The sequence below is a fragment of the Pinus tabuliformis genome, chromosome X (genome assembly GCF_031772625.1).
Source record: "Pinus tabuliformis cultivar Carrire ecotype Pingquan chromosome X, CPIR1, whole genome shotgun sequence".
NCBI lineage: Eukaryota > Viridiplantae > Streptophyta > Pinopsida > Pinales > Pinaceae > Pinus > Pinus tabuliformis.
This window is the reverse complement of record NC_142308.1, coordinates 1,739,863,008-1,739,876,529: the sequence shown is the minus strand read 5'-3', so window position 1 is coordinate 1,739,876,529 and position 13,522 is coordinate 1,739,863,008. Positions and strand designations below refer to the sequence as shown.

Sequence of the window (13,522 nt, the reverse complement as noted above, 5' to 3'; positions counted from 1 at the left end):
GCTCAACCATATATGAGCTCATCATGCTACCTGCAAAACATATGTCCGAACAGAAGTTCACCAAGAACATCAATTTGAATGAGTTTATGAAACTCAGAGGCATTTCCCAAATCAGGTCCAGCATCACTCCATATAACTTCTAAAAGTTAAGATCCTTAAGGTAGTCACGGGCTTGCAGTTTATCATTCCACATTCGAAATCCAACTCCCTCTTACTTCTGTAAATGAGAGGGTCTACACCTTTCAGAAATAGGTTGTCCTCAGAAGGTGTCGGTATGAGAGGTCTATGATCCACAACCTTCAAACAAAGGTTTGGATTGGCCTCACTCTTAGTGAATCTCAGCTTCTTCTGACAGTTGTCCTCTCATATCAAACCCGAGGTGTTTTGCTTCAAGTCATAGAGGGATTTCTTCCACCTGCACACATGAGATTCCCGATCATGAATCTCAAACCCCTCGGGTTGTTCCAAACCTATGGACCTGCTACATGAGGGGAATGGTCCCCTTGTAAGATTTTCCTTCGGTACATCTTAGACATGTACCTTCATGCTTTTCTTGAATTCAGGCATCCGAGTCACCATCTGACTCACATCAGGTAGAGCCCCATAAGTAGACCTCTGGTGCTATAGATGAGATCTGTCAACTGACATGGTCCCCAATGGACCATCCTGCAACTTGATACAAATTGCCAACCCTGAACTCAAAGATAAAAGCATCTTTGAAAATTCTATTTCCAAACACGTACCTTTCCATCGATGAATGCCACCCTGTGACCTTTGACTTTCAATGCCGAAGTGGACACCAGGTTCTTCTTGCGATCAGGTACATAAAAGAGATTCTGTAAATGAATCAAGTTACCCTCATTCAATTGAGGGGTAACATTCCCTACACCCTTTTCAGGATAGGTGGCATTAGCTCCAAGTATAATCCCACAATTGTTTCCATCTCTACCAAATTAGAGAGAGCACCCTTCTATCTGATGGAGTGCGTTGAAGCACTACAATCAATAAGCCAGATTCCCAAAGAATCTGAAGGAGAGGGCCAATACAAGATAACACTTCTTTATCTTATCAGAAACAACACTTGATTCTTCATACGTGGGGTTCCTTTCTTTCTCTGAAGAGTCAGTCGTTATGCATCATTCCTCTGATCATTCAAGATGTCCCTAGAATGATTGTTATTGTCATCAAGTGATGTGTCCCTGCCATTCAAACACTCCTTCACATAATGGCCGAACAAGTCATCTGCGTTTCCTTCCACCCTTAGATCCGGACTTCCCAATGAATTGATCTTTAGGTAGGCCATCATAAGCTTCCGCTGCGCCATTCTAATAATGTTCTCTGCTTCAATTTCACCCTTGGTGAATTTGAAGAGGGATAAGGAATCCATTGATCCTTTTGTCCTTTCCCAACTGCCTTCGGTGATTGCTCTTTCACTCTTGCTTGGCATTGTCTTCACCTCAACTCTGATTCCATGTTAAGTTTAGGTATGTTCTATGCTTAGAGCAATTTAATTCAATTTTCACAATTAGCTCAATATCTTTTCCAGATTAGCAATCACATCAGCAATAAAGTAAACTGCAAATAGAACATAAACATAAATCGCAGAAGACAAGCCAAGACAAGAGGATACAAGATGTGGCGCTAGCCAGGGACAAACCCCAATGTGGGGAAACCCTTGATCAATTCTTCTTATATGTTCTTCAATAGTTCAGCAGAGAGATAGAGAGAGAGAGATAGTACATTTACAACAGAAGTCAACACTTTGACTTGTCTAGATAAGAGCATAGATCATCTCTAAAAAGATGATACATGAGATCAGTTGAAGACAAGTTGCTTCAACTGATTCTCCAAGGTGACTCCTTCACCTATCATTGTGTTGCATCTCGTCATCATGCTGCACCTCACCGTGTTGCACCATGCTACACTACTGTCCCAGTGTTTGGCACTGTTGTACCTTGTGCCACTGCTGCACCATGTTGTCACCCATGTGCTTGTTGCACCATTGCTGCTTTGTGTCCTTGCTACACCAAGTACTATATTGTTGTCCCAATGTACTTGCAGCACTATGCTTTTTGTTGTCCATGCTTTACCATGTTGGTGTTTTCCATGCTTCACCATGTTGTTGTTAGCTTACTGGGGCCTGACCCAGGTTCAGAGTTAAGCTAGCCAAACAAATCTCAGGTACTACTGGCCCTTTCGGCAACAATCCGCAGAGCATGGACTGAGGTCTCACCCGAAGTAGTATGGGAGGGTGTTGGAACCAGGTTTCCACACCCTGGAGATGTCTGATGAGTTCAAGTGGTCCGCGGTTTGCGCAGGTCACTTCGCGCACTTTCTCGTACCTCGCAGCCTGATATATTGACTTCGTGCAGCCCTAATCAGGGGTTGAATGTTGCGCTTCTGTGTTATTACCCAAGATCTTACTAGTATTCCAATGTTAGTTGATTATTTTAGCCTACTTGCATGCTTTAAGTTATACTTAACAACATAAACCATTCATACAGGTGCGCGTAGCAAATAAACAGTGTACTTGTAAATTATATCAAACATGCATTAACCCAAGAACAGATACATAGAATTATGATAAAACTTCTCTTTATTAATTCCTTCCTTGGTTACAAACTCGACTCCACCCTGCGCACTCAGCGACAAAGGTCCGCGCACTCAGTTGCAAACTACTAGGCCTCTGCGCACTCAGTTGCAAACTACTAGGCCTCTGCGAACTCAGCTGCAGAGCCTTCTCCTACTGTACGACCCAACGACACACTTCCACTTAGGACTCAATCACTTAGACTCTCTTCCTCCCTTCTCATTAGAGCCTCGCTCTATTTATACAATCCCATGGTCCGTGGACCATGTGTAGGTCTATCCAGCCAACATTACATTACAGAACTAGGGCAGACAACCCTGTGACTCTATCATACTTTCACGCCCCGCGCCCACAATTCACAGAGCTTTACAACAAGATTCAGTCAAAACTTGGGCTTTGAGCCCCAAAACATGCCTTGGGGGGATTCCATTCCCAACAGCTGCTGTTGTCCATGCTTCACCATGCTTGCAGCTATCCTATTTGCTTGCTCCACCAAGCTTCATTGTTGTCCCATTGTCATCATGCTTGCAGTTGTCCAATTTAGACATGTTGTACCTTGTTGTCCATGTATTGATCATGTACAATTAAACTGCTCTCCCACTATAACACCTACAGCACACTTAGATTCCTACTGCAGATCTTGGCTATGCTTGACGACATATTAGGACTTCCCTTTGATAACGTATAGGAGCTCCTCTTGATTGTAGATTAGGCCTCCTCTCCTAGCTACATATAGGTCTCCTCATTTGCTGTGGATTTGGCCTCTCTTTGTTGCAGATTTAGGCCTCCTTTAACTGTGGCCAGACCTCTCCCTTAACACTGCTAGAGCTCTCCTTCATCTGCGGCTAAGTCTCCATTTAGATCTGCGGCTAGGGCACATTTAACTCAGTTGTAACCCTACCTTAGATCTGCGGCTAGGGCATACTTAAGGCCTCCTTATGACAGCAGATTAGGGCAGTGTATAAGGGCTCCTTTGGACAGCGTATGAGGGCAAGTTAGGGCAGTGAATGGGAGCCTCCTTATTGCTGTTAGGGTATCCCTTTTGCTGCGTCTAAGGGTTGTCTCAAACCCTTCCAGAACAACATATAGATTAGGGCATGATAGGACTGCGTTAGGGTCTGTTGTTAGGCCTCCTTCACCATGCTAGATCTCCCTTTCCTCCTGCGTCTAGGGCTTCTTCATTAGGGCAGCGTAGAGCCTAGGGCACTCCCTCTAGATAGCGTAGAACCTTTCTCCATTAGGGCAGCGTTATCCCTTAGGATCTCCCCTCTCACCAAAACCCAAAGACAAGTAGAGAGGAAGAGATCCCAAGTGAGTGTGTCCAAATGACTTTCAAGGCACCTCTATTTATACTAAAACGTTGAGCACATGTGGGGTTTATTTGGTTGCTGGCCGACCTTGACGAATTGTCCCATAACACAAATAAATTCATATCTCCATGAATACTTATTGGAATCGGATGATCTTTAGATCAATCCTACACCTCTCGATGAGAGGGATCCAAGAAAAATATCAGTTGCCATTAATAAGATGACCCACATGGAGTTTGGCCCTAGTTGCCAATTTTAACAATCTGGAACCCAAAACATATGATTCCCTAGATAAGGAAGAACAAAACTTCTTCCAAAAAAATTAAAATCCCCTGCTGGTAAATCATCATTAGTATGGATGCAGGCTTCTGACAAGGTTTTTCAATTAAAGAAGAATATCATGCAAAATCTAGGTTATCCATCACACCTGCAAAACCTGATCTGTGGTGGCAGATCTCTGCAGGATGATCAGAGTCTACATGAATACAACATTCTTCCTGCGATCACCATCATCCTAAATCTGAGATTGAGAGGCGGAGCAGCGGGATCAAGTAAATCAAAGGGAGCAGGAGGTGTTGTTGGCTCTAGCTTACCCAAAGGTACAGAACCGAACCAAGAACACATAAATGGTGGACTCTCCTTCAAAAACATCCTCCAAGGGAAACTAGCAGCTACAACAAACCTAGAACAAACACACAATATTCCCAACCCCTACATAGTGGAGCAAATGAATCATGTCCCAAAACTGATCATAGATCTTCCAAAAACAAACGATCTTTGCACAACTTATGAAGCACAAGCCATCATCAACAGATTTAACAGTTTCTAGCCAAAACCAATGGATCTCTTACATTGGATCTTTACAAATTGGACAACAAACTATGAAATACGCCTTTGCTCCAAAGGATTCTTTATCATAAAGTTTGCATCATTGGAGGATCGAGAAATTATCCTTCACGAAGGCCCATGGTTCCCAAATTTTGATGCAAACACCACGATTGTATGAAGAATGTCGGTTTGGGTTACGCTTCATAACCTCCCCCTTCATTTCTGGCATAACCAAGTGCTAGAAGGCATTAGGAATCTCTTAGGAAAATTCATAAAGACAGACATACAAAGAATGGAAGAATGAATCTATACATTCACATGAATATGTGTGGATGTGGACTTCGGTAAACGTCAACCAGATCGCATTCACTTGTCACACAAGAAGCAGAGTTGGACTCAATTCCTAGATTTCGAGAACACAGCCTTCAAATGTCGAATATGCCAACAAACAAGACATCTACAAAACACGTGCCCTGATGCCAAGAAAGAGTCGCGAAGGAAGAAGAAACCAGGAAAGCAACCCAAAGGATGGCAATTTCCCTCAAATGAGCCAGATGAGGAAGAAGATGAAGCAGAAAAGGAAATCATTCCCAATGTGGAAAATCAGAATACACAAGAAAAAGAAGGAAAGGGGGAAGCATCTCAAGAACCAATAGAATTACAGGTCACTACGGCACAGCTAGTGAGGATACCTGAAGCAAAGGACTCTGGCGGATACAAACGTCACCATGTATCTGATAATTCTGATTCAGACAAGGAAATTTCAAGAATAGAAGAAGGAAATCAGCTAGCTATTGTCTCATCCACGCCATCTCAAGGAGAATGGCAGAAGGTTGAAAAGAAGAAATGGAGAAAAGGTTAACCTTTTCTCTTCATCTATTAGTTGATTATTTTGTATGAACTTATGATCATCAGTCTTTGACTAGATGATGGAATGCTTGCAAGCATCTACAACATGTAATTTTGTTTTCATTAATAAAATTACGATTTTTCCTTGGGAAAAAAAACTCGTATTTGAGCATTGTTATTAAGGCACTGCTCCCTATCTGTTTATCTTATTATTGTCATATTGAATCTAATTGGAATCCATCTTGTTAACATAAACATTCCTCATTAATAATTCACTTGCTAATTAACCTTAAATCAAGTTATCTAGAAGGGTGGTTGCCTTGCCCTTAGTCTCCTAGACTTGTTGTTTCGTCAAGTTTTCCATCCTTAGGGACTACCCCCCTTAGCTTTCCTAGGAGAGAGTTTAAACGGAGTGAGTTGGGAATAGGTGACAGCCCCTACTCTGAGTATCACGCCATAAAGATTAACCTTGTGGTGGTGGAAACCTTTCCCACACTTAGGTGTACATCTTACGCAACAACACCAACAATAGATTTTATCGCTACAACTTCGTAAGAATCTCAATTAGAGATCAAGCTCTAATACCATCTTAGCATTTCGAGCCCTAACTGACTAATGTCTTTATGATATTCATCTCAATCAAACAAGAAGATTGTTGAACATTGTAATTAAAATTAAAAAGTGGAAGCATAAAAATTAATTTCTCACATACATAGGTAATTACTCCTTCTAAATCAATTCTCATTCCTTTCAAACACTTAGAAGGAAACCTACACACTTTGCCCAATGAAAAAATCATGCACATATATTGAAAATAACCTAAAGTAAGCTTGTACATCCTACTAAAAAACCTAGAAACAACGAAAAATTGATGTAAAACCTGCTGGGAAACATGTATGGTCTATTTACACAATTGTAAGAACTTCCCTACAACTATACATGACTATACAAAAGGCTATGTCGTACTACATCATGCCCCATAATGCCTCTTCCCTAGTTGCCTGCTCTCTCTCTCTCTCTCTCTCTTGTGCTAGCACAATTGCTCATGTGTGCATGTAAAAGCCTCTAACTTACCTTGTCATTATAGCATTAGCAGAGAATCTATTTTTCAGATTACTCTTGGTCTAAGCACAATTTTAGACTCAACTACTAAAAATAAGACTCACTATTTTACTAAAGAGAATTACAAAATCGAATCTTTTCCAATATATCTAACTACTCACATTCAAACTGAACACATGTAGAACTTCCTACCCTAACTATAATTCTCAACAGCCCCTCTTTGCTAGAAAGGAATTATGCGCCAATAGAAGTTTGTCTCTAAAATCCTCAAACTTCTCTTCAGTTTTTTATTTTTTTAAATTTCATTTTTAACATTGCCATTAATTGATTTAGGATGTTTGAGAGTGGTTCTGAACTCATTGGATTTCATATAGAGAAAGTAGAATTTTAGATTCCACTCAATCTAGTAGGTCTGACAGCTTTTAGCATTTGAGGATTTGGGGGATTGCAATGTTTCCATTGGATTGTACCATGTATGAGGGTATGGAAGTAGCATTTAATCAAGAAAATCAAGCCCTATATGTACCTCGATGTTGGTGGCATTAATTATTGAACTCCTCTACCATGACCCTAGTAAAATTGTACCTATCGCTCAAACAAAATCTTGACGCGTTAATCTTTTTCTATCTTATTTTAATGCTTAGAGGATGATATTCATTATCAGGATCTGAATATATGCAATGATTTTGATGATATGTAGGTATTTGTTGTAGCATGAATTTTTGTGGACTATAGTTGCCATCTAGAGCCTCTTTGTTGATGTATTTTTGGTTCAAATATGCATTGCACTTGTTGTTATTTTGGTTATATGCACCCTTGCTATATATATGAGAAACTTTGAATATTTGTGTATAATGGTTGGATTCATGTGGGATGCACATGAATATTTATGTACTTTTTTTTAAATTTGAATATTCATCGGTTTTTTGGTCTACCAATTCTTTGGTACAGTTTTTTTTCCAGTTCCTAATTTTGGGGCCAACCAGTTCGACCACTAGTCCAGTTCTAATAACACTAGTTCATTGCCCATTTTTCATTTTCAATTTTAACTTTTGAGTCTTGCCTCTACATATTAATGAACTTCGACGCATTCTTTGACTTGTCACATTTTACTCTTTTTGAGTTTGAGTAATAGCAATTTGTTATTCCACTCTTCAGACTTTAATATTTACTATTTTGCTTAGTACTAATCAAACTCTAAAATAATGAATGATGAATTTAAATCAACGTATACAATATTTTACAATTATATATTCATTGAAATATATATATATATACCCAATGATCCCCGTATCCAAATTTCCCTAAAATTTGGGGGGTGCTCCCATATGTCCCCCCTGTGTGTCTCCCTAGTTCCACACCTGCCCCCCCCCCATCTCAAAAACTTGGTGGAACATTCATATAATGGTCGTAATTAGGACTTGGGCTTACATTAGACATATACTAACGTCTTAGTATTGTAATAATAATAATAATCTAATTTTTTAGGTCATGGCCAAGCCAAACACCAGATTGGTGCATGAGATCCCCTTGTTTGTCTGTGGGAGAACGCAGCCCCCTCTGCATAATGATTTGACTGCTAATATCTACAGATGTGTACATAATCAACCCCCCTCATTTGAACCTATGACCTCTTACAAGAAAAGACATAATCTTAACCATTATGCACACTGAAGTTGTACTAAATGTAGTGATTAAAAGATCAGGTTTTAGGGAATTATATAACAACTCTCACTTCTACTACACAAGGAGCCGTTGCATCACTCAATAATAAATCAATCCACTGTCTCATTCCTGTCTATGTGTGTGTGTTCATAAACACTAACAAAACATCTACCGAAAAAAAGAAACTTTTCCTTCCGGACAGAGCTTAGAGCTTGACATACTTTCTGCTTCAAGATTGTTGTGCATCTAAGAAATATATAGTTTAAAATTAGAATGCAAAATAATAAAACTGCCCTACCATTATTATGAAATACCACAAAAGGAGCACTTCTTAAGGGATGATTTAGAGAAAATTTGACTTTAAATGTATTGACTTCAAAATCTAAAAACTGATTTTTATATATAGGGTTTAAAGTCAGAACAGTTCTAATGTGATGGAAGTCAAGTCAGATATATAAAATTATAAATCGATAAATTTACGATATGAATTCAAATCTAAAAACAGATTTTATATGTAGGTTTTAAAGTCAGAACAGTGCTAATGTGATGAAAGTCAAGTCGGATATATAATAGATAAATTTGAGATATGAATAATTTTTTATTTTGTAGCTGTTAAATAAATAGGTTTTAGGTTCAAAAGCTAAAGCTAGCATTTCATATGATACTACATGTTGGTTTCTCTCCAGATTTTTATGCTCTGACAATATTTGGGTGGCATGTGTTTTACAAAAATGCCTTTCAATTGTAATTTGTAAGATACTCCTATAAGAAGAATAGCACAAGAGTTTATAATTCTGACTACAAACAGGCATGTTAGAAAATGTGGAACCATCACTGGGACAACCATTGCTTTCCCCGCATGCACACATTTCTTTATTATATTCCTCATTATTCGCTGTACTGTTTTTTCTGGCTCTTCCTATTTGCACCACACGTCACACCTGCCCTACCACAGCTCAATTGTTAATTGAAGAAATTACTTGTTAAATAGTAAAACCTATTGCAGGCCTCAACCAAATTCCACCTGGTGGAGCCTTCTTCAGGTTGAGGTCAAAATTCTAGCTTATTGACACTGAATATGAAGATGTATTCAAAAGCACACAATTATTATGTTGGCTAATGTAGCTAAAGAATCATCTGAAAAAGTAAATATTTACTTGAATGATTATGTTTTAATCTCAGCCTTTGATCTCAAATAAGGCAAGCTCTAATCTCGGTAGTCAATCACTTTGAATATTAGAGTTACAGATTTCGCTGAACAAAAAGATATAAAATCGAAGCTAAGGAAAAAAACACACTATACATCAACACAAGATTCAGAGAGACATCTCAGTGAGGAGTGTGATACTCTAGTATGTTGGGTCTTAGCCTTGAGGAAGGGGGAAGCAACAAGATCCAGATCAGCCAACGAGGGCTTCATCAGCTGGATCAGATCCAGTTGTACATGTAATTTCCTCAGTTCCGCTATTATTCCAGGATGAAAGCCCAAGTAGGTTCTAAATATTTTCAATGAAGAACTGATTTGACTGGGCAGAATCTGTTCTATCATTTTAGTTAGATTGGTTATGTTTTTTTTCTGTGCTCCTGCTAAAAATGTTAAAAACCCAGCTGTGCATTCATTCAGTAGATATGTAATCTGTTAGGTCAATGGATTGCCGGGTAATAGGTTTGCAGGAAAATAAACATGAGGAAATATGGCACTCCAAAAAAATACAATATAATGATAATAGTTATCATATTTTGGTAGTGATAAGACAGTAATGAAGTATCTGGAGACTGGCACTAGAGAGCAAGCGGAGAATATAGAGATACAATTTTTAAAAGCTGCATTCGATGTCCCCATTACCTTCTAGGCTTCTAAGAAGCTAGTCAGGGTGATCCCAGAATATCTTAAGAGTAGGTCAATGACAACCAAATCCAGAGTTGTGTGGAGATAAGTAAAAATAGGAATTTGGATATCAAAACAAAGTACAGGTATAACCAGAATAGGTTTTAAAAAATCACAAATAATGTTTGTTTCTCATAAGTTCTGCAATACTTGGAAAATACTCGAGCAGTATTTCCAATACAATCTGGGTCTGGAAAATAAGTGGAGAACATAATGACACAATTTCTAGCATCTGTATTTGATGCCCCCATTACATCCTAATAAGTTAGTCAGGGTGTACCAGAATATCTTAAAGTGAGAGAATGACAGCCAAATCCTGAGATGCATGAACATAACTACTATTTGGATATTCAATTAAGGTACAGATGCAACAAGAACAAGTTCAAGTTAACAAATAATGTTTAATTATCATAAGTTCTGCAAAATTTGGAAGCTAAAGCAGTACTTCAGATAGAAAGATGTCATTTAGAGTTGCAAAACCACCTAGAGAGAAATTTCACATTTCCCTTTTTGAAAACACACTGAAATTCGTCATGTATGTAACAAGGACAAAAAAAAGGAAAAAGTGTTGGTTTAACAATATGATAATTTACAACAATCTCAGTGCATTTAATATCTGCCCTGAAAAGTTAGCACATCACTGTAAGCAAACTAGTGGAACAGAACAATCAACGGGAAAAACTTCACATGACAGTATAACAAAAAGCATGCCAGACAAACATATCGATCACAAGCATTGATGCATACATCATATTTTATATCCACTAAGGAAGCGGTTTGAAGCATTTACACCTAATGCAAGTAAAATTTGCTGCCAGATGCATTACACGTCAATTTCATATTACCTCTATTGGCACATTGTCCAAACTGAAGGATTGAGATTTATTCTGATCGTTATTATCATCTTCCACCGGTGCAGATGAGATTTTTAATCGATCAATAAGCATCTCAAAATGAGAGTGATCTGCCAAGGAAATAAACAAATGCATCATAATCGAAATGTATTAGTATTTTTTCAATCTTGTCATTTCATACTTCCTGATTCATTATACAAGCTTAGAGATTCCAAGGGAAGATTAAAAAAAGAATGCAGAAATCTTATCCAGTCCTGTCAGGAGCAGATGCTTTTATGAATGGAAAACGAAAATTTGGGCAGAGACCACAAAAATCTGGAAGACCCCCAAAATATACTTTTTAACATTCCTGATTAATTATCATTTACTTAAATTAAAAAGCAAAGTTGGTGCTGTTATGACAAGATAAATCATTCTTATTACCTTATGTCACCATGGAAATGACTTAATGGTACCTAGACAAGTAAATGGCAATTTGGCATACAGCAGAGGCATACACCATTCCAGGTCTTCCAACAGTGTAACTAGTAACAATATCATAAAACCATTAATTGAATGATACAAAAGAAAGAAACTGTAAAAAAAATACAGAAAATACATGGACGGACAAACCATAGATGAAATAATCTCCAATTTATCAAATTGATCCCAATGCAATCAACAAAACGACTATTTACATAATCCCAATTATTTCGTTTAACACCACAAGTTCGCCAAGATTAGCCAATTTTTCCAGATTATTACTGATTTAATTCTCTAGGAACCCCTTCTGACTGCAATTATCTCATCTATAGTATATCCGATATACCACAAATGGTTCAATAGGAAGTAGCAATAGGCCTTCCATATCATGAATAACCAACGGATAATGATATTGACAGCATCAGATTCTCAGAATTGACTATGAGGTAATACAGTCCCTTGTACATTATGCTTACAAGTTACAATTGTGGCCTTCTAAATTGGAATGATTGCAATGCACACATGGTAAACACGTTATGACCAACAAGGTGGACCACTACGCCCAACATTCAAGGATCAGATGCTTCTTCTATGTTCACATGACATTTATTGGACCATATATGCACACAAATATCCTAGTAGATGGCAAGCCATCTACTTTAAGGTGTAAACCCAAGAATGAAAACATGTCATGCTCAAACTGGTCCTACATATCACGATGAGATGCACTACGACAAAACTGTTATAAGATGTACCCTAAATATATATGATGATGTTGTCCATATTTACAATGGAACTCACTTCCAAAAGGCCGAAATGCATTTCGAAAATGCCCCAAAGAACTTGAATGTTTTTACAATAAAGGCTTCTAAGGCCCTTCAGCTTGATTTCTACAACTAACTTTATGATAGCACTGGTCAAATAAAAGTTTTCTCACTGATATCAGCCTAATTAGATATTTAATTAAGCTAATTCTCAACTACTTTACACTGAATTAACTGCTAAATAATATTAAACCAATTAATCATTCAAGTTCAAAGTTGAAGTGATGGTTTCCAACATTTTGTTCTGAATCAACCATGTCAAAGACTTGTTTTCATATCATTGAAAATTAATTGATTCCAAGGTCGTATGTATCCGCTTGTCAATGTAACTGTTTAAGGAATTTTAGCATTGCATAAAGGAAAAGGTGATAAACTCTTCTAATTTGTTCTCCACTGACTTCTTATCATATTTAAGTTTCTTAATTTGTGCAAGTAGATTTTGATTTTGATTATGATGTTTGGAGACGTGAAAGTTCCTTAGCTTCTAATTCATCAACTTTATCTTTTAATGTTCTAATTTCTTCCAGCAACTTTTGATTAAGGCTCTTCAAGTGAGAATTTTTTTCATTGTTTTGATATGCATTCATTGAGTTTCTTCTCGAGATGTTCCTTTCCTTGTTCCATTTTTTTATTATATTGCTTTCTGACCTTTGTCTTTTTGAATTGTGCAAGTGACCTTTTAGTGTGGTCTCTTAAACGAAAACTTTCTTCATTTTTATTAGCAATAATTTCATTAAAAAAAATTGCATCTTCGATATTGACTTATTTCCTAAATGATCACCTTTTACAATTGAGGTCTTTTGATGAAGGTGTTATCGAATTTGACTTCAGTGTAATGTCCTAAAGTGTCACCTTCTACTTCTTATATGGGAAAGCCAAAAACTTTTTCTCTGAGATTAGTATGAAGGAACCCAGTTTTCCAAACCATGGCAAACCAAGTATTAAGTTCATTTCTTTTATATACATAGTATAGTCATACTGCTGAATTGAGAAATTGACTTATTTCCTGAATGATCACCTTTTACAATTGAGGTCTTTTGAGGAAGGTGTTATCGAATTTGACTTCACTGTAATGTCCTAAAGTGTCACCTCCTACTTCTTATAAGGGAAAACCAAAAACTTTTTCTCCGAGATTAGTATGAAGGAACCCAGTTTTCCAAACCATGGCAAACCAAGTATTATGTTCATTT

The 13,522-nt window shown here is 37.7% G+C and overlaps 1 protein-coding gene across 5 annotated transcripts in view; it reads right to left on the bottom strand.

Annotated features, from left to right (window-relative positions):
* Window positions 1-13,522, bottom strand: part of LOC149146751 (uncharacterized) — a 374,303-nt gene that overhangs the window by 153,497 nt on the left and 207,284 nt on the right. For all 5 annotated transcript variants that reach the window (XM_089446312.1, XM_089446315.1, XM_089446314.1 and 2 more), the window contains one exon: window positions 11,038-11,156. In XM_089446312.1, coding sequence (XP_089302438.1) covers window positions 11,038-11,156 — 119 coding nt within the window. The remainder of the gene's footprint in view (window positions 1-11,037; window positions 11,157-13,522) is intronic.